Source organism: Mytilus californianus, unplaced genomic scaffold (genome assembly GCF_021869535.1).
Source record: "Mytilus californianus isolate M0D057914Y unplaced genomic scaffold, xbMytCali1.0.p SCAF_3, whole genome shotgun sequence".
In the NCBI taxonomy this organism is placed as follows: Eukaryota; Metazoa; Mollusca; class Bivalvia; order Mytilida; family Mytilidae; genus Mytilus; species Mytilus californianus.
The window spans coordinates 29,939,178-29,962,375 of NW_026262679.1; the positions used below are offsets into that span (position 1 = coordinate 29,939,178).

A 23,198-nucleotide genomic window follows, 5' to 3' on the forward strand; every position below is an offset into this window, starting at 1 on the left:
GGGGACAAATGCCTGTTGTCTGATTTTGAAAGAACAATATCTTTTGAATACAAAAAGAAAAACAAGATGTTATCCAATAAAACCGAATAATGAGATTTTCCTTTTGGTTGAATACAAACAGTCCCGGTATTTATATATATCTATCTTATATAAGATACATAGACAATTCTCTAAAGTTATTTATACAACTGAGCATATAAAGAACAGACGAAGGGAGTTATAGTTTTATGACGTCTTTACGCTAAATTCGTTTGTTTTGTGCTGATTGATACTTTAGTCTGAGAGAACATAAATCGATTTATTTATTAATTGTTATTGGCTTTAAACTAGCTTTCAGTAACTGTCAGTACTCTTAAGGCGGTACTTTGTGTCTTTATGACAGATGTTTTTTTGTGCTTGGTGCAAATTTGATAAGTCAAACCATTTCCAGCTGATTTTACAGTTTGTTCTTAATATGTTGTGCTATTACACCACTGTCCCAGGGTAGGGAGGGTTTAGCACTTATGAAAATATTTAACCCCGTCATTTTCTGGATATGCCTGTCCAATATCAAGAGCTTGTAATTCAGTGGCTTTTTCGTTTGTCATAAATCAGTCTTTTCTCCTTTGAATTATTTTAAATTTGTGTCATGTCGAAGCCTTTCATGGTTGACAATCCGGTATAGGTTTTGCTCAATGATGAAGGTTGTACGGTGTCCTATATTTGCTTAAATCCACTTAATTGGACTCTGTTGGATAGTTGTCTTATTGGCAATCATGCCACATCTTCTTATTTGATACTTCTTAACGTGTGATTTCGTAAATTAGGATGTTGGAATTTATTTTTCATTGCACCAATAATAGACTATTTTTTTCTTGCTTGGGTGCGTCCTGGATTTTTTTATGAAATCTATCTCAATCAAGGGTATTTTTTTTTTAATTTTCTTGTGTGTCTGTTTATCTTTGATCTGAATATAATTTATTTATGTTAATTTACATACTTTTATTACTATTTGATATCATTTATCTAAAACTTGTGTAAGTCTACTACCTCACTGAAATCATTACCGTCTATTCCAAATTTTAATTTCCATCAGTTTATTTCATTAAACTGGTATTAACAATAAAGGGTGAAAAGTTGAAGCTAATTTGTTACTTAATAGAACAATTTGTTCGTGAGATGCAACCAAAAACCAGATATCACATTTTGCTGTAATACACATAATAATGTTGAGTCTATGGTTTCTAGCCTCGATTTGACTATGTAGAAATTCAGATATCTAGGTCTAAAACATAAACATAATTTCTGTATATCTTGAACAAAGAAAAAGGACAATATGAAATAATTTTAAAAATTGATACATGACGTTCAAATTGAAAGTTCTTATCGTATAATTGTAATTTGTATATAACTGATTTTTGATTGATTGATTGATTAGTGATTGCTTTACGCTGCATCAGCACAAAAAGGCTATATCGCGGCGATACCATGATACTGATTTTAGATATTCGTTATACATGTAGTTGTGATAAAGGTACCAAAATTCAATATATTCCACAAAAAATTGGGAAACATTTGTGGACATGACAACGCGATGTACACAAAATTCAACACACCCTTATACACATTAAGACAAACACGGAAACCGTTAGAAATAAAAGGATAAATCTGTGGGAACCCAAAGGTTGAGAGAACCTCGTATGGTATCAGTTCTAAATTCTGGATCTGAAAATAGTTTTTACCTTTATAATATTGATATACGTTGTAGCATATAACCAAAACGTGTTATACAGAACCTCGAACCCCAATATAATCTCAGTTTGCCAGAGGGAGTTGCTATTCAGTCCAATAGCTCATTGGTTGTTCCTTGCTTAACGGATAATGACATAATTCAACTCAAGACGAGAAAAAATAATAAATAAATCTAAAATAATACATACAGGTTTATTCTATAGATTAGGTCTACTGGAACGAAGAACTGAAAACTTGTAATGGATGCCACGTGAAAACAAGGGCACGTTGAATTTTTACCTTGCGACATGTCAACTACGAACCCCTCAAAAAGTTTTTGCAATGGTTCTTTAACATACAGAGAGCACTGGACTTGGAATGAGTACACAATGTAGGATTTGTTTACTGAGATGTGAGAAGTCCAGGTGACTATATTCCTTTTACCCCAGAAAATATAACTGAATTAATGTTGTTCTCATACAACCCTGTGTTTGTATCGCCAACTCACTGATAAACATATTATATATAACTCTACAACATTATTAGATATCTCGGTACAAAGCACAACTTATAACGTTCATATGATATGTTTTCTGTGGCGAATAACGTCAAATTAATTAATGATGTAGTGATAAATGTTTATTGATGAGATCATCTTAACACAGAGTGCTTTGTAGGTACAAAATAGCAGCATAATATTATAGTAGTTACTACATAACAAATTTACCCAGCATTCTCCGTTGATACACATATCGAGACCGGTCGGGCGACATCGAGTACCGTCAAGGACTTTTGGAGAAAACAAGTGGACGATATCGGTTCCATTAGCCTTGCAATACAAGGAACATGGTCGTAGAGGGTCATGGTGAGGAATCCATGTCAGCTTTCTTCCGTATAGAGCCTCGTCGTTATGGGAACTGCACTGTAAACTTCTTAAACTTATAGCACCTTTTTCACATGGCTGTAATAAACAAATAAATTATTTTTTAGTAGTATTGTTACCTTTTTATTATTATCATCATTGTTACTTTATTACTCAATTTGTTGATATATCTTCAGAGAGTGACAGAGAAGCTGTCTTTTACAATTTTTCAAAATTTCTAACAAGAAGTTAAATCGAAAAAACGTTAACCTAAAGCCAGGGATGCGTAAATACATTGCAACGTTGTAGCTATATGACCACAAAGGCACTAAACAGAATAGCTAAATCTAAACTGACAATCAATGAAAGATTTCCGTAAATATCCATCAAATAAATTAAATTCTTTAGTTTGAGAACTATATACTTAGATTGGTAGACAAAACTTTTTCGTTCATCGTCTAGGAAAAGCTTAAGAGATTACAAATATCAAAATTGATTGATTGATTTCTATTTCGTTAACGTCCAATAGGAAATATTTTATTTACATTTAGAAATATCACGGGAGGAGCAGAAAGTTTGCCTTGCAACAGGTTCTTTATAGTCCTTCAAAGAATAGTTGCAAGAGTTCTCTAACATGCTATAACGTAACATTATTACAGTAAAAATATCACATTTTACCAAACAGCCGTGGCTGAGTAAACATATATCCAAAACGGAAGCCACAGTTCAGTAAAAGTCTTGCTTTCAGACGGTGAAAAGTTCAGATAACCATGTCTATATCCTTCACGAGAGGGGTGTAAAATATCCAGGAACACATTTTGGCATAGTTGAAAACGTAAGCAACGAACACTCTGAACTTCTGAGATAATAATTCAACATCTCAGGTAAATACATCTATTTATTTATGAAATGAGAGGCGGAAGATATCAAAGGGATATTCAAACTAGTAAATCGATGATAAACTGACAACACCATGGCAAAAAAAGAAAAACCAACAAAAGACAAACAAAAGTATACAAAACACAACATAGAAAACTAAAGAGAACTGAGCAACACGAATCCCACCAAAATCAACCAGATGATCTCAGGTGCTCTGGACGGGTAAGCAGATCCTGCTCCACATGTGGCACCCGTCGTGTTGCTCACGTAACTTCAAACTCGGTGATAAAACGTTAAATGTCGTAATTCCTAATTTGATTTCATTTGATAACATTGAAAACCGGTTTAGCCAGGTTTTGTGGTGCGAAAAACTTCCAATTTCAAATGCAGTTACATTGTATTCATATATATAATTGCTTACGTATCACAGAACACAGCTATCAGTTTACATAAATTCTTCAAGTATGATGATAAAAAGGATTCGCTTATTTACACGGGCGTTAAATTCCTGTTGTTAATCTGAAGACATATAGTACTTCGGTGAACTCAATGTTTGTAAAAACATGTATAATCTGAAAATTCTTCAGAAGTGATATTGTCTCTTTAGCAGAAAGTTCAAAATAAGAATGTAAGAAATGTATGGTTGATATTTAACTTATTGATTCAATGGAATGTGCACTCTATATTCGAAAATTTATTATCATTGATGTTGAAAAAGAAATCTACATTGCAGATCATTAAATCAAGTTTGTGTTTTTGAACAATTTATAGCAACAAAAATTATAAGAAAGATCTTTGTTAGGTAAGCAGGCAATATTTGCTTGTTTGATGTTGTGTAAATAATGCCAAAAGACCGAATGGTATGTTTAAATAAATCCGATATTTCAAAAGAAATCATATGAAAAGATAATGTTAAGACTTTATACTCAAAGAAAGTGATCTTTTGGCTGGCCAAGTTCCTTTGGAATTATAATTATGAAGATTTATATAGATATATGTTGTGCTTCTGTTTTTACATTGCTTCTACTAATTAATTACAACAGACTGTTATAAATACAAATCGTTTGATGTCGAAACGAACATTTATAGAAGATAAAGGACAACTTGCGTGTCTCGCGGAACATCAGCTATTTTTCACGCGGACACTTTATTATGGTGTATAACATAACAATTAACATAACTTACCATACGAAGAACATTAATTATATTAATATAAAACTGACGACCAACATCGTTTCAATGTTTTTCATACATTATTATAAAGCTAAATTATATTTTACGAAACGTTAAATAGTTAAAAACGATACCATTAAAACTATGAATGAAAGCCAGTTTTACGGCAATTTGACTCTCGTAAATGTAGCATGTTAAGAGACTTGACATTTCCCCCTAAATTTATTCTAATAGCTTTTCTTTCGATTATAAGTCGATGAAACATAGTGGAATTAGAAAATTTAAGACGCTGAACAATATACTTATTGATTATATACCTAGAAAAAGATTTTTCAATATTTTTACAAATATAAATGAAATAAAGATGTTATTAAGCCCTAAACATTAGTGTAAATTGCAAATTTTGAATGCTTTAATATAATTTTGTAAAGGATTTTTCAATCTATTTACAGATGTTAATTAAACATTTTTCATCCCTAAAAATTACTGAAAATTCTTATTCTATATAAAGAGTATTTCAAATTTTACACTATTTTGTACAATTTTGTATTGAATGACATCCATAACAAAATGAATCGAACTGTACTTGAAAGAGAATGAAAACCATACATTAGATAAGATATTGGTTTTGGTTTAGAATGTCCTACGTATGTCAAATCTTTCAAAATTGCAGTCTTAAGAAATTTTCAAGTATAAATGTTCTGAAATGTGATATGTTGGCAGAACCTTAAGGTTTGAACAAGAATCTATGATACTGTGAATTATTGTGAAGATTCAAAGTTTACAAAGAATGAGAAATGGTGGAATTAGACATACCTCTTTCACTAGGAAAGAGGTATGTCAAATACGAACATATATAAATAAACGATGTATACGGAAGATGAATTGGCTGTAAATTATACTGCACGACACCGGATGAAAAGGTTTAAATTTAAGTCATCTATCAATATTGAAATTAAATTCAACGTAAAGAATCAACCGAATTTGACAATTTACAAGTAGAGCTGGTTTAGAAAGAAGAAGGTATGATGAAGCCACTCATTGGCCCCTTGAATTCGAAAATCAAAAAGTATTATAAATCTACCAAATAACAACATTCAAATGTTCATATGATATCAGTATTAATAGTATTGCTTAATGTCTTAATTATTTGGATCAGGCAACAATCTTTCTGAATTAAGTGCAAATCATCATACCCTAATTTGCAGATCCTACGTTATCTACTTAAAAAATGCTGAAAATTTAGATATGAGCAACCAACCAACTGCTTTACCCAAACAGATATTTTGTTACAAAATTGTTTCCGTTTGCTCCAAAAAGTTATGTGCAAAATGGTCTTATTTGTCAATTATACCAATTTCAACGTGTTAATGACTTTACTATTTTTTGCAATTTCAGGGGCCCAAATAGTAACCCTTATCGTCCTTCCTTTCGCATATATATAACCCTTCTCAGTCGCTCTTCAATTCTTGTATCACGACATTGCGTCATGAGCAGAACTTACTAGTGACGTAACAATGTATGAGGAGACGTAAGCAAGCATATTTTCGTCAAGGTCAAAACTGTCAGAGAAGGGAAAAGACCACAAATGTCACGATCAACAGATTATCTGATTTTCTGAGCCTAGATATCGTAAAATATAAGCCGCTCGACACATCGTCCGCTGCGTTCACTCGCCAAAAAGGTTCACATTGTGACTCGCTGATGATATTTTACGACATCAATGTGTACAGTAGAAAACTCGATAATCTATACTTACAGGAGTTGTTGCCCTTAAATAACGATTTCCGAGATCTACAAAGTTACCATATGGTTAAAACCATATATTGGATCCTTAAACGCAGGGCTGTCCTTAAATGAATGTTCTTGGCGTTTCTGTTCATTAAACTTTTATACAAACACAAACTGAAAACGGCAAAAAATGATGAACAATAAAGGATCTACAAAAATGATTACATGATTGAACATAGATACCAGGCTTAAAATGTTGTACACAGGACGCGCGTGACGTCTACGCAAGACTCATCTATAGTGGCGCTCAAAAAAACAGTTGGAAGGCCAAATCAAATACGAAGTTATAGAGCTTGAAAACCTGAATATTCCGAAAAAAAACGAAACCAATTATTGATTTCATATACGAATTATTTGGCGTTCATAACGACTTTTTAGATATAATTATCATGCACCCTTCACGAGACATCCAATTTAGTGTGCTCCACCCAACCGTGTGTGGCTGCGTATTTATACATCCAGCAGGGCAAAACTGAAGACCCTCTTTAACATTGGTTTTATTGCCGGAAGCGATAATTACCATTTTCCTATACCTTGTCCCCCTGTCAACCCTCTAGGTCCCTATATTCTGTCCCCCTGTCAACCCTTTAGGTCCGTATAACCTGCCCCCCCCCTGTCAACCATGTAGGTCCCTATAACCTTGGACACACAAATGTGTGTCTAGTATCTTGAAATCCGTAGTCCGCGTGAATAAAAGAAAATCTGTCTGAGGCAAAAGGTCGACATCTTTTGTTTATCTTCAAAATTGTCAGACGATTCAATATTGGAGTTATTGCTCTTTATCATTATTCGTATGAAATTTTAAGATTTTTTGATGTTTCCTAAAACACAATGGACAAAGAGAAAGTGTAAACAGCAACATTGATAAACAAGCCGTTTGGATGAAGATCTATAAATTTCATAACGTCTAAAATTTCTTCAATGTATCATACAATATTATAACCGCAGCTACGATTAAATAGTTGTTTCCTGTTAAATTTGGAGGAAATTCCTTGAAAAAAAACCTCCGAAAGCACAAGTTTAAAAATACTTATGACAAAAAAGCATCGTTTTCCTTATTCAATATAAAACTTCTTTAAAGCAATCTATCTTTATAACTTTAATTTTACACAAATAATAGTAGACACAGTAAATAGCACGTTTAGTTATTCTGTTAAACTGGATCCAATATATCCTGGTTGTATAAGTATAAAGATAAGGAGATGTGGTATGGTTGCCAATGATACAACTATCCACTAGAGTTCAAATGAAGGTATGCTTAGGTGTTTTGTTAAATGCGTGAAGCTAATATATGACTGCATCATTAAATGAAAGTTTTGTTCTGTTAAGTTGAAAATGGACCTCCCAGAAGGAGGGTTAAGATGTGAACAAAATATGAAGATTTACAACACCATTCTCTTTATTGTCTTGACAACATTTCATACAAGAAGACAAATGATGCAAGTTTTATAGATATTTTTTTCGTTTTGTCATTATTACTGCCCAATTACATTAGATCATTGGTACTTGTTTGTCTTAGTTATTTTACTATAAATTCATTTGACATTTGACATGATTTAGACGACATAATAATTAAGTCATTCTAAGCACATAAAAATGAGGTTATTTGACTGTTGCTAAAGTAAAATGAGGTTATTTGACTGTTACTAAAGTAAAATGAGGTTATTTGACTGTTACTAAAGTAATATGAGGTGATTTGACTGTTTCTAAAGTAATATGAGGTGATTTGACTGTTACTAAAGTAATATGATGTGATTTGACTGTTACTAAAGTAATATAAGGTTATTTGACTGTAAGACAGTTACTAAAGTCATTTTTCCTAGTCATAGTCGTGTTTTTTCTTTGCCTGTTTATAAGCTTCTTCAGAGAAAAAAAATGATACCGTAACCCAAAATAAAAACGACGAATGGACAAACAACAAAACGTAACATAAAAAACTACAGACTGGGGTAGGCAACACTCATCTAAGCAGGAATTACCACTGATCAGACATTGTATATTTGCAACAACGTGGGAATGTGTTTGCAAGTACAACATATGTTAAAACGAAACCAACTGTATTGAAAACAATACGAAAAATGCTTAAAATAAATAACAGACAGCAAACCAAGGCACTTACTTTACTGTAACCTAAAAACAGACAGCAAACCAAGGCACTCCCTTAATTGACACCTAACAACAGACACCAAGCTAAGGCATTCCCTTAATTGACACCCAACAACAGACAGCAAACCAAGGCACTCCGTTAATTGACACCTAACAACAGACAGTAAACCAAGGCACTCCTTTAATTGACACCTTACAACAGACAGCAAACCAAGGCATTCCCTTAATTGACACCTAACAACAGACAGCAAACCAAGGCACTCCGTTAATTGACACCTAACAACAGACAGCAAACCAAGGCACTCCTTTAATTGACACCTAACAACAGACAGCAAACCAAGGCACTCCGTTAATTGACACCTAACAACAGACAGCAAACCAAGGCACTCCGTTAATTGACACCTAACAACAGACAGCAAACCAATGCACTCCGTTAATTTACACCTAACAACAGACAGCAAACCAAGGCACTCCTTTAATTGACACCTAACAACAGACAGCAAACCAAGACACTCCGTTAATTGACACCTAACAACAGACAGCAAACCAAGGCACTCCGTTAATTGACACCTAACAACACATGTTCACCAAACACTTACATATTCATTATAATAATTTGTTTCAAGCTTTTACACTTCTGAATATATTTATTTCAGAAACACAATACATTTATAGTATGTTTGCTTAAACACATTTCTTTGTGTAAAGCCACTAATGGCGAAAAATTCTTAAGATGAACATTACCTTATTCACTTTACAAATTCGACAAATCGATAAAACCCATATCATCTGAACTACATGATGTGCTACGTATTAACCAATAACTGTATCCTGTATTTATTTGATTAAAGTAAATGCTCAAAAAGACATGTCTTGAACTTATTTTCTTTCTTAAACCCATTACTACTCTGTTGAAATGCCGTTCTTTAGTAAAAATCTGCATGGTAAACGGTGTTTCCACAAAAACGTAATATATATGTAGTCATTGGTGAGATTTCGTTGGAGTGTAAACTTATTTCAAAATGAAATTGTTGTGATAAAACTATGCCTAATTATAAGGATCACTAGAGGAAATATTATCTTGTAATTACATGTATAATACATAAAAATAAGCATAACATTCTTTACAGGAGAAGCCTTTTATTTTAATCTTAATTTGTTTTATAAGGCTAAATTCGTCTCTTTACCTTCACTTCGTATCATCAAAATAGTATAAATAAACATTACGTCACTCGGAATACGCCTACCTTGTTGTTGCAGGTTTTGTACTTTATATTCCTTCCAGAACAAGCCTTTCTTGTTGAACTGAATTCGTTCCTATAGAGACACTGTCGCAGACGATACGTTACTCCGCCACCACAAGATCTTGAACAAACACTCCACTCGCTCCAGTCAGACCAGTATCCGGCTGTTGTTGTGACCACCAACTAAAAGTATGGAAAGATTCCAATAACTTATAATTACATGTATAAAACATTTTTTTATCGAAAACTCTGAAAAAAAGTCCCACGAATTTGTATCACTTGGCATACATATATAATTGGCATCTATCAGATTCGAATAAATGAAATCTTTTTGCATTTAGTGCAGTCGAAATGCCTTTCTTAAGTATCCTTCATCACTAACGCCTAAAGACAGATGAATTATTTGCTAATTTCAATTGACCGTCTGGTAACCTCATTCCAGTAGATTAATGCAATTATTAACTAAAGATAACTTAAAAGGGGAAATTAATTTATTTTCATTATAAGAACACGGTACCTGTTTAGTTGACTGGCATGATCATCGGAATTGTTACAAAGTATAATTTTAAAGGACAATAGAACAAATATATACAGCCATGTCGTCTTTATGTTTCCAGATTGAAGTGTTTGTTTAGCATTGCATTCCTACTTTTCTATTTATAGGAATGCTTGCTATGAAATATTTTGAACTTTCTTGTACTGTGGACCACAAAATAAAGACATGTATCTACTAAAACATCTACGAGATTGTTTGTGCAACACCCAACAATAAAAACTTCATGTATACTCAAGATATGAATATGTTCCACAATAAATTAGTTAGTAAAATTGTAGGTAGAATGAAAATAATCGGTAACGACATTTGTATGCTAGGATAGAGACATTGATTTTAATCTGTACTGTACCTATAATGTACTTATTCCTTTTCACTGCTTACTAAAAATGCGCGGGATATATCTAAATACGATCGTCTTTAGGTTTAGTTGTTAACCTCAAAGTAATTACAAAGAAGGAAATCCAGGGACGCGCTAACAGCTCTATTTGTTCAGTGCCTGGACATTGTCTCCAGTACGCTGGAGATCTTTCAAATGAAATGCTTTCGCAAAACAGTATTCACGAAACTTCATAAATAAACGCCAATAGTTGGCAACTTTACCACGCGAGTTAATCAAGAATAAAGGTCAAAATGTGCACTATTGCAATCATCAGTTATATAACAATTGCTTAAATACACGTCATTTTGGACAATGTTGAATTTTTGTCTGATTGGCATTCATACCACATTTCCTTATTTCATATATAAATATAAACGAAACCAGGATAATGCATTAAAATAAACTTTTTCGAAGGCAAAATTAGAATATGATTTCAAAATAAAAAAAATATTTTGAAGAAGGCGTTCTAATTTATACATAAATTTTAATTTTTATATATTGTTCATAAAGATTTTTTGCGATGTCATACAATAAGCAAATTACAGTCATACATATCGCATTTTCATATTGAATGTATGTGCTGTTTATATACCAGGACACTTTTTAATGTGATAATTTTATTGCTTTAAACTTCATATGCATATAAAATATAATAATGTCTTATTCATAATAAATTGTTTTCTTGCCTCATTAAATTTTGTATTTTCATTAATCTTTACCTATTCGGAGTGTATATCAATCGTATTAAATGTACTGTGATAAACAAGCTATACTTTAGCCCATAGGACATCTGGTTGAAATATCTTGACACGAAATCGTATCAAAATCTTGTTTCGTACGAACGAATAAATAAGACATGACTTAAAAAAATTAAAAAGTAACTAAATCAACACACTATAAGTTACTCGATGTCATAGTTACATGTAAATACCTTTTAGAACAATTAGACTCAGATTAGTGTAAATAAAAATCTAATGGTTTTGTAAATAAACAAAGAGATAAAAATATTCAGTGCTTTTGAGTCTAAATAATCATCTATTTGATCAAACTAAAACCAAAATGAGTAATGCACATGCTGTCATTGGACAGAACTGTATCGCCAAAAAGAGCCAATCGAAGAAATGTAGCACACACAATGTCATTGGACAGAACTGTATCGCCAAAACAGCCAATCAAAGAAATGTAAGCACACACAATGTCATTGGACAGAACTGTATCGCCAAAACAGTCAATCGAAGAAATGTAGCACATACATGTACAATGTCATTGGACAGAACTGTATCGCCAAAAACAGCCAATCGAATTAATGTAGCACACACAATGTCATTGGACAGAACTGTATCGCCAAAACAGTCAATCGAAGAAATGTAGCACACACAATGTCATTGGACAGAACTGTATCGCCAAAATAGTCAATCGAATTAATGTAGCACACACAATGTCATTGGACAGAACTGTATCGCCAAAACAGCAAATCGAAGAAATGTAGCACACACAAAGTCATTTGACAGAACTGTATAGCCATGCAAAACAGCCAATCGAAGAAATGTAGCACACACAATGTCATTGGACAAAACTGTACGTCAAAACAGTCAATCGAAGAAATGTAGCACACACAATGTCATTGGACAAAACTGTATCGACAAAACAGTCAATCGAAGAAATGTAGCACACACAATGTCATTGGACAGAACTGTATCGCCAAAACAGTCAATCGAAGAAATGTAGCACACACAATGTCATTGGACAGAACTGTATCGCCAAAACAGTCAATCGAAGAAATGTAGCACACACAATGTCATTGGACAGAACTGTATCGCCAAAACAGTCAATCGAAGAAATGTAGCACACACAATGTCATTGGACAGAACTGTATCGCCAAAACAGTCAATCGAAGAAATGTAGCACACACAATGTCATTGGACAAAACTGTATCGCCAAAACAGCAAATCGAAGAAATGTAGCACACACAATGTCATTGGACGGAACTGTATCGACAAAACAGTCAATCGAAGAAATGTAGCACACACAATGTCATTGGACAGAACTGTATCGCCAAAACAGTCAATCGAATTAATGTAGCACACACAATGTCATTGGACAGAACTGTATCGCCAAAACAGCCAATCGAAGAAATGTAGCACACACAATGTCATTGGACAAAACTGTATCGCCAAAACAGTCAATCGAAGAAATGTAGCACACACAATGTCATTGGACAAAACGGTATCGACAAAACAGTCAATCGAAGAAATGTAGCACACACAATGTCATTGGACAAAACTGTATCGCCAAAACAGCCAATCAAAGAAATGAAGCACACACAATGTCATTGGACAGAACTGTATCGCCAAAACAGCCAATCGAAGAAATGTAACACTAATCGAAATCCACTTCTGTCGTAGTCTTCTGTGAAAGGTTTTTTTTTTTAAGTATAACGAACAGCCATAATACCAGTACTGCTTCTCTGTTTATTACATGTGTAGTTTATAGAAAAAAGAAGACATATTGGATGACTTAAACAATCCACATCGGTGTGGACTATTACTGTTAACTCCATACCACCTAATCATTCTCAACAACGTCAGTATAAACGTATGTTTAAGCATATAATTACATTACAATATGAAAGGATAACATACACCTGGAGGCATTATACTGATTTTCCCAATAATTCCATTGCCATCCAGGGAATATCTGACCAAAAATGCTTCGGATTTATTGAAGTTCTCCGTCCCCAAACGTAGCAAATTACCATATGATTGTTTTCTCCTCCCCATAAATTTCGGGATTTTTTAAAATTATATTTTATATGCCACTACATTTTTCCCAATTTTCATAGGTTTTAAACCTAAAAACGGTTAAATATACATGTAAAATATAAAACATCAAATCCACAGCAACAAACATTCACTCATAAATCTAATTCGCAATAGACTGAGAGGAGGGAATACTGAAGAACCTCAATATTTGAAGATTTGTAGTTTTGGAGGGGGAGGGTGCGGTGCAGATATTATTTCATCCCTTCTTTTTGTACTATATTTTTCTTCAAAAAGCCCGAATAAAACTTAAGATAGCATATATCACACTACTGGGATTTAATGCTGCAGAAGAAGTTCAATGGACACTCAATCAGCAGAAAACCTAAATTCTGTTTGTTTTTTTACTTGTCAAAAGTTTTTCAAAAATAGTAAAATTATAAGCCCTATCTAATTTCTTCCTATTACAAATTTTCTCCACCCTTCAAACGATCTTCCGATAGTTATGCGCGGAACGAAATCAAATCCGTAATGTTAAGTGTAGTTTACACAGGCAAACGACGAGAATATGAATAAACGTATACATAATCATTATTATAAATATTCTTTAAAACAGTATATTGCACAGCTTGATACAATACAATGGGATATGAATCCTATAGTATACAGTAACAGGTTTTATTGTCCAGTTTAATCCTACAGTAGCCAAAGAGTCTAGATTTATCAAACCCTTAACTAAACATCTTTAAATCAAAGTAAATTATTATTACTGTCCGAAACATTAACTTTCCTTAATGTTTCTTAAGCAACAATTACGCTTTCTTTTGCTTCATTAATCTGTAAAAAGTTCTATGACTATCTTTATTCTATTTTCTTTTGATATAAAAATTTAAAGCCTTTTACTTTCCACTTTTACTGTGTTTCGTAAGCACGTCAGTGTTGCATTGTAAGGTGCTTTAATAAATTTTCTTTCTATTGACAGGCCTAGTGATTTGAGGGAGGAACGTACTGTAATGTTTTATCCCATTATCCACACTTAAACTATTATTTAATCAGACTGTATGCTCTTTGTAATAATTTTCTTCTCAAGCTGTACTTTTATCTGATATTTTCTGGCCAGAAACCTATTGTATAAAAAAAATAAAGCATCCCACCAAATAACAGGATATACAAAGGCACATAAAGGAAAGGGTATGATATTACGACTGGTAAGTTAAAATATAAAAATAATAAATTCTACAATACATCACCACTTCAATCAATTTTGTGCAAAATAATTGAGTGAATACTTGATTGATTGCTACGAATTTAACATCTTGAAGTAAATATTTCATGCATGATCGGGACGGGAACAAATTAAGAAATAATCCAATAGATATGACCCGCAAAGTACGTCCACCCCAGGAGAAAGAAATTTGGACAGTCACTGTAAAATAGTGTACGGAAAATGTATGTTTGATAGTGGCACGGTTTTTTTTCCCTTGCAACAGACTTCAAAGAGTTGAAGCAACGGTTCTTAAGTGAACTTGAACACAGCGTTGCATTCTCACAACACAAAGGGTCGTATTTCCTTTCTGGCTGGTTTTGGCTGAATACAATCATTTATATGTATATCGCTCTTAGCCGAAAGGCCAACCTCCTAAATAATAAGCCTGGTATTTTTGGTGAGTTTCAACATATTCGTTCTACCGCCGGACAGGAGAAGGTTAGGACACTATACTTCTATACCCATGCCAAGCTTTTCGGTTATTACAATTTCATGCAATAAGATGAGAACTTAAGTACAATAAGGGTTATTATGACATTACAGTGACGTCAGTAACACATGACCGTTAGCATGTTTTACCAAAAATATACATAATAATATTTTGAACAAGTTCAAAAACAAAACAAAGAAAAAACAAAGACCACACGAAAAAAGAAGCTAAATAGCTGTATGTAACAAAATTTGGGGAAGAACAGTTTTTGACTGAGCTTGAATTGTTTGGTGTTGATTCAATTCATTGAATATGGTTCTTACAAGACTTATAAATAAATTGAACAAAATAAACGAATTGCGACGAATGAACTATACTGAATTTTACCAACCGTGAAGGCAGTAGTCAATTTGTGAGATATGCTTGGAAACCAGGACCCAACTGATAATAAATACTGGATAAAAAGGTTAAGCACGAAAAAGAATTGTCTGTTTATAATGATAAAGAGATAAGGAGTATACCTTAATGAGACAGCAATACTTGAACACTATAATACCAAAAAACGATATATTGCTGTCCAATACAAAATGCTCCTGAAATTATTATGTGATAGTGCCTCTATGCAGAACAACTCCTTTGAATGTTGGAACAGTTCCTTAACTTGTCGGAACAACTCCTTTCAATGTTGGAACAGTTCCTTAACTTGTAGGAACAATTCCTTTGAATGTTGAAACCGTTCCTTAACTCGTCGGAACACCTTCTGTGCACACATCTTGGTTTTCGTTATATACTGAGATTTATTGTCAGGTCAACGATCTACCCTATCTAGCTTACCATCTACCAATTAAATCAACATTCCTCAATCCGTATGTTAATGTTCTTGTTTAAAATAAATGTATAGGGTGCAAAGAAACTTTATTGTTTGAAACAAGTTCATTAAATACAAACACAAACTATGCATTGTTTTGAAGTGTATACAAAGGTTATCACAGACCGATTTCTGGTGTGAATAACATGAGAACAAATTAAGACAAATCGGTAAAACAGCATGACCAAACTTGGTATTATTTTCTCATTTATAGAGTTCATTAATCACCTGTATTTGCCACCTTAGACAGGGGACTAATCTCTGTATGAGCTGTCAGGTGAAAATCTACTCTCAACAAGCTTGACTAAGACGTATTTCATGTTTTACAGATATGTTTTTAATTATATTCTTGTTTGACCCATGTTTTATTTGACATAATGTTATTAAATATAATCTAACAACAAAACTATCCCACGTTAATTGATGCACTGGGTTAGATTTTTTCTATGTCCATTTTGATAAGTGTAATGGATTTCGTGACTTTTTAGTAGTTTTATTAACACCCAAACAAAACTTTCGAGTTGTCACAAGCAAATACTAAAACACCATCTGCTTATCAAAATAAGCATGCAAAACGTGCTGCTTGAAATTGTAAGAAAACCATAAAATGACCCGAACCATAATTTACAACTAGACGAAAAACATATTAAATTCATTACGGTAAAAAATAGCAAGCATTATACTATATTGGTATATTTTTGGAATCTTTAATGGGTAATCGTACAGTCTGAGTTCAATTCTGTCTGTAAGAATACATTCCCTAAATTTGTAGGAATTGAGACAATAAGCAACACCAATTGCACATGGCTGCACCTGTCCAAAATTAACCATGTGCTTCGGTTTCGTGAAAATCTAAACAAATGCATCTATTTTTAAAACGTTAAAAGCATTGAGGAAAAGGGATTGTTCGCTTTCATAGTTAAATTGAAGAAATTTAATTGTTGAAAGATGCTATACGAGTTTTGATAAAACAATATAAAACTTGATCAGGTTTTTCCTATTTATATGATATATATTACTATTCATGATAAACATTGTTACGAAAATACAGATGAATTATAAATCAATCTCACATGTCTATTAATATTATACAATTTTGATGCTTATTTTTCATAAAACACTTAATTAGTTTCAGAATAGTCTAATCTGATTTGCATTAGTTTTTATATGTGCGCAGTATATATGTCAATGAGGCAGCAACCCCACAAAAATAAAAATTCCAAGAACTGCAGACAAAAGACAAGGTTATTTTCATTGAAAATTTGATAACTCTGATCAAACGCCGATAAATATATATTCCACCACTGCATCAAGTGCGTTACGATATTTCTCCACTCGAGACAGTTAGATTTTGATATTTAAAGCGCGAGGCTTGCCGAGCCTTTTAAATAATTAAGATCTAACTGTTGAGAGTGAAGAAATATCGTAATACACGAGTTATAGTGGTGGAATCTGTTTCTCTTATGATTTTAGACGATATCTTAACAAAGTTTATCCGTCCATTTCAAAGATTTGCAGAAAGTTGTGTTCTTTATATGTGACGTCATCAGGCATGGTCGCCTTTTTTCATGACTTCACAATATGAAATTCAGAAGAGACCAAAAAAATTTGAGGTCATAATTAAATTTTGACCAATCATTTGCCGCGAACAAAGTTTTCTCTTATGATGAGAAATATTTTCTCACGCAAGTCGAGAAATGTGAAAAAAGCATGAAAATTAGAGAAACCGATGCAACAAAGGTATTTTTTACATGAAAATTTAAGCCAAATATATATTTTTATATCTACCATGAACAGCAAATTCTTTAAAGGACAAAAACACTAAAGTGCTTCTAAAGACACCACTTACGAGGTTCTTGATCTGGGACAGGACTATTAAAGGGGCATTAGCTAGGATTTAGACAGTATAAGTCGAATAAATAAAGTATTTTTGTTTTGTTTCAAACATTTACAGTAATAAAATATTGAATAATAATTCGCTACTAGAAGTCACTATGGTTCAATTTTGTCAACATATGTCCAAATACGTCGTTGTTACATTATTATCTTACAAGACAATAATTCGACGACCTTTGCATCCATATGCATGTGACCTATGATTGACCTCAGTTGGTGTGCTCGGCATTTTGAGCTATTGAAAAGACTGTCCGTTGAAAAAACTGTTTTAATGATTCCAGTATTGGCTTTAAAAATGAGAAAAATGTGGTATAATTGCCAATGAGACAACTCTCCATCAGAGACCAAATGACATAGAAGTAAACAGCTATAGGCCACCGTACGGTCTTCAACAATGAGCAAAACCCATACCGCAGTATTAAATATTTCGTTGAATTGATTCATCCGTAAAAAGCATTCTTATATAGGTTACGGATTAGGCGATAATTTATATATTATTGATAATCTATAATATAATAATGAAATAATATCCAACAAAATGAGGAATATCGTCATTTTACTATATAGTAGAGTTGTTTTTAAATTTATCGGTTTACTTTTCTCTACGTATTTACATCGGGGTCACATGCACATAGGTTATCTTCGTGGTTATATAATTAATTTAAATGGCATTCAGTCCTACAAATGTTGATAAATGTACTTTATAACGATTCCAGGCATCGTTTATTATTTCCTACAGAACTTTTGTAATATTCGGATATTCGTTCGGTATGTTATAAATCAAATTTCTGAGATTGAATCTATTCGACGGGCATAAATTTGGCAGCTAATGACCCTTTAATATGTATATGCATGAGATCTTGACCTCAATATTGAAGATTACGTTTAAAACAACCTGTATATTCATTTGAGATGGTTTTGATGTACGAGTCCTCTTATTTGCGTGTCTATGAGTTGACGTTCTGTCAATATAAATTGAAATCTCCTCCGATTAAACAAAATCTGATTTTTGGGGTATTTAAAAACGTTATAAATGAGGATCTAAGATGAAAGTTAATTTCATTTTATAGACAAATACGCACTATTATTTATGGTACTATATGTGATAAAAATATGTGCTTTTGTGAAATTTCAGAGTGCTTTCCTTTTTATATTAACGTGTTTCTTTTATTTATTTTTATCTCATAGTTAATTCAATTAATTTTCATTGTCATCAGGTCTACAATAATAATAAATCTGCAAAATTCTCTTATATTCCTCCCATAGATTTTTTGTAAGCTATTGGACTTTTTAACTTGATGAAACTACGTTTAAACAAATGCTCACTAAACGCCTTAAGAAATATTTGTTTTCTTTATCTTTACCCGGATTGCTCTCAAAAATGTGACTGAAAAGGTAATGCATCTTGAAATATGCATATTAAGCCAAGGCATATGATATTGTCCTTTACATAAAACAGATGGTGAGTAAAAACATCACATGTAATATATAAACTGCATTTACAACCGAGACGATACATAACAAAATAAAAGTCAGTAAAATTGGTTGTTAAGATACTAGGAATAGACACTAAACTTAGGTTGCGTGGTAAAACATTAAGCAGACTTTTTTCAAAAGTCATTTGTGCTTTGTCTCCATAATTGCAGCCAAAAAGCGGATTACTAACGTTTTTCCAAATGGGTTATTTGAGAATCACTTTATAGTTTAACGCGTCCCTTTTACAGTAACTTTTTGATAAAAAAATGTGACCTTTAAATTTTACAATGATCGCCATTGAATGTATGAATATAAATTTTTTTCGAATTTTATCATTAACAGTTAAAAAAAGGTTCTCTTAAGTTGACTTGCAAATAATTTCGCTCAAACTAGTACAATTAGGCTTTTAATAAGCTTTCGCTCTAAGTAAAAATCCTCATTGTGACTTGTTGATGAAGAACAGCAATAAAAGCGATGGTCCTGACCTGTAAAGTGTGTATAGGGATTTTTTTCTCAATTAATACACCATTCATTTTTCATTGCTCAAAACAAGGATTTGTTTTGTAAGACCTTCTTACTATACAAATCCTTGCTCCAATAAAAAGACAAGATATTCTTAATCGGACAATAGTTTTAACCTCGCCCAAAGAACAAAATATATAACATCGATCATACTGCTGAGGGTAAGACATCAGTTTACCATCGGTAAATGACAGAATGATGTTAATTGTGAAAGAGGGGACTAGTTCACAGTCGTATTTATTTAGAACTCATAAGCTTATTTTTATTTCGCAAGACTATGTTGATGGATAGAAAAATAAATATTTGCATTATTGGAAAACATAACAAGAACATAATAGCTCATAAATCATGGAGACTAAAATATCATGAAAAATAGCGAACTAAATGTGTATTCAGTGTCGAATTTGGAAGCTTATATCGTATAAATCTGTTCATTTTATGAGAATCTTCAATTAATTTGAATAATGTACTGATCCTATCTTAACGTATGAAATTCTAAACCAACATAAAAATAAAGTTAAAATACCAATTAAAAATAAATAAGAAACTCCCTGTGATACTGCAGTCCCTTTACAAAACACTAAATAAGAAAAATATACAAATATGCAATTTGACAGCCTTAGAATTTAAAAGTGAAAGTAATCTGTTTTAATTTACGGCTGTTTAATCGCATTGGTTGATCAGCACAAAGAAAAACAAGAATGAACATTCAAAAGAAATAAAATTTAAAACGCATTTTCAAAGTAATTTTAAAATATATCTTAATAACAAATAAAGATGCCATATGTCAATGAAAAAAAATTAAACAGTTTTATTCCGATATAAAATTCAATTAAGTTAATGTCGTTTTCAAATCTTTAGCGTTCAATATATCTTGGGGCTTAAATCTACACTTAATTTGGTTGTTTAATAAGTAGGCTGGTGTCTTTTTCACAGTTTTTCATAAAAATAAACCAATAAAATTGATAAAATGTACAAACATTGGAATTTCGAAAATTTGTTTAATCTTAAATGTTTATTCTTACGTTACTAATCTACCCATATATACACGATAGAGTATGAAATGGGAAAACACTTGGTCCGATTACCAATTCAACTTTTTGACATTTTGAACTCAACTTTATATTCATATAAAATGATTGAAATTCAACCCTTGATACGATTTGAAAATATTCAATAACGCCGTTTAGGCAGTGCAAATAGAACTGGTTAATTTTTAATGGACGATTTAATCCTATTTAGAAGAAAAACGCAGGGGAGATGGTGGTATTTCTTATCTAACAAACTTTTAATCTCAATAAATTTATTTATTTTGGCTTAAGCAGTAGACTGTATACAATTCATATGTTTGTGTATTCATGTCAGTTTTCTTTATGTGAAGTGACTTAATAGAATACCAAATACTTATTTAAAATCATTTCACACTAAATTTGAAATTAAATACTATCGAGTACAGTAAACATAGCTGTTTTATTATCAATTGTGAAAATTTATTTTTCAATTTGTTGTAGTTTTATTGTCGTCACATTCCTGTTTTCAAACGTCATGACACTTTCATAGCCCAAATTATTTTTTTAGTAATATATGTCATTATTTTTACAAACATTTTTGCATACTTTAATATAAAATTTAAAACACGTCTTCAAATATTTACCTTATTTATACAGTTATTTAATAAAAATGCACAGACATACCATATTATTAATTTTTAAAAAGGTGTCAAATTTTATTACATCTACTTACATTCAATAGCGTAGTTAAAGTCAACACATTAGTCCAATACATGACAAGCTCCCATGGATTACATTTCTCTGAACTGAAAAAAAATCGCTAAATTCCTGGCGTTCACATTATCCAAGCACTTTTCACGACTGTCAGTCTCAGAGTCTATGAACAATCTGTTTAAGCGACTGCTTTTCCAGTTGAGTTGGTCCTAAGGCTCATTGGAGCGGGTCCATTGTTATTTTTATGAGTATGCGGAGAAACCCAATGGTGAAGATAATAGGATATCATCCATCTAAAGACATAAAGAAAATAGTGTTAGTTTGACGTTGAAAAGGTATAAATGACTCTTCGCACCTTTGGTTAATTATTTTGTTACGTGATTTAACGCGAAAGAAGATATCGATGTAAATATTCAGCCTTACTTTTCACTCATCAATTAATATCCTCATTAAAGTTTGACGGTTAGACGTGATTAGCGGAGAGATGAATTCACTAACTGCCCTTTTAAGATATCATTAAATTTTTAACCTCGTTACAGATGCACCTCAAACTTGGAATGTTGACTAACAGCAGGAAAGCCTTTGAGAGCGATTAGTGTTGTTGTTATCAGTCCCCTAGTTGGGTTCGATGGCCAGAGGTTAAGTTTGAACAATTGACTTTATAATCCATCACAATTTTTCAAAACTTTCAGCCAGTAAGTGATATTTCAACAAGTTTTGAAATCAACACTCATGTTTATAGAGACAACCTTGTAACAGGATCTGTTGGCCATTAAAAAGCATTCAATAAAATTGTTTGTCATTCTATTAAGAAAAGTCAAATCATCAAAATATGAAACCTCAAAATCAAATTTAAAATCGCTTAAAATAATATCCGATATGTCAATATTTAATAGTCTCAAGAGAGAAAAAATAAGCTCTGTAGTTTAAAAAATGATCTAAAATCGACATATGATCATTTTGATAAATCAACCATATATATTTCTCGTATCACCACTCAGAAACAAATAATATTGTCTTAATTGAAACATGATACCTCTAGTTACACCCATTTCAAATATTTACTGTGAAAAAATAAAGGCCACCAAAGTCAAAGAATGGTTTTTGTTATGTGTTAAATGTTATACTGAAATGTAACATCTTGATTGTCTTCGGGAACGATAGGAATCCAAACGAAATATTCTTACCTATCTGCTTAGCCACCTTAAAAAATGATAGCCTTATCAAGTCACGTGTCAATTATTGCACATCCAGATAAAATCCTTCAAAATTTTACCTCACAGAGAGCTTAATTCTGACCCAAGCATATTTAACTTTAAAAAACTATTGTATTTAAAGCGATAATATGTTCTAATATGGACCATAGATCTTTTAGCAGACTTGCTTATTTGAGTCCAGGCTCATCGCCGCGCATTAGGATTCAAGCGAATAAAAAGACGCCCAGGTGCTTACAAAAAATGAAAATTGAAATGAGAATTTTTTTTTTTCAGTTCGTATAAAGCAAATTTAATCTACAAATAAAGCAAAAAAACTATCATACTATAGAAGCTGTTAAA

The 23,198-nt window shown here is 32.3% G+C and overlaps 1 protein-coding gene across 4 annotated transcripts in view; it reads right to left on the reverse strand.

The window, feature by feature from the left end:
* The window catches only part of LOC127734328 (ADAMTS-like protein 1), a 57,587-nt gene that overhangs the window by 21,288 nt on the left and 13,101 nt on the right, over nt 1–23,198 (reverse strand). For 3 of the 4 annotated variants that reach the window (XM_052244172.1, XM_052244171.1, XM_052244170.1), the window contains exons 2-4: nt 21,662–21,935; nt 9,769–9,948; nt 2,438–2,671 (exon numbers count right to left, since the gene is read on the reverse strand). In XM_052244172.1, coding sequence (XP_052100132.1) covers nt 2,438–2,671; nt 9,769–9,948; nt 21,662–21,703 — 456 coding nt within the window. In that variant the 5' untranslated portion in view covers nt 21,704–21,935. Of the gene's footprint in view, nt 1–2,437; nt 2,672–9,768; nt 9,949–21,661; nt 21,936–23,198 lie in introns of those variants that run through there. The other variant, XM_052244173.1, reaches the window with a different exon arrangement.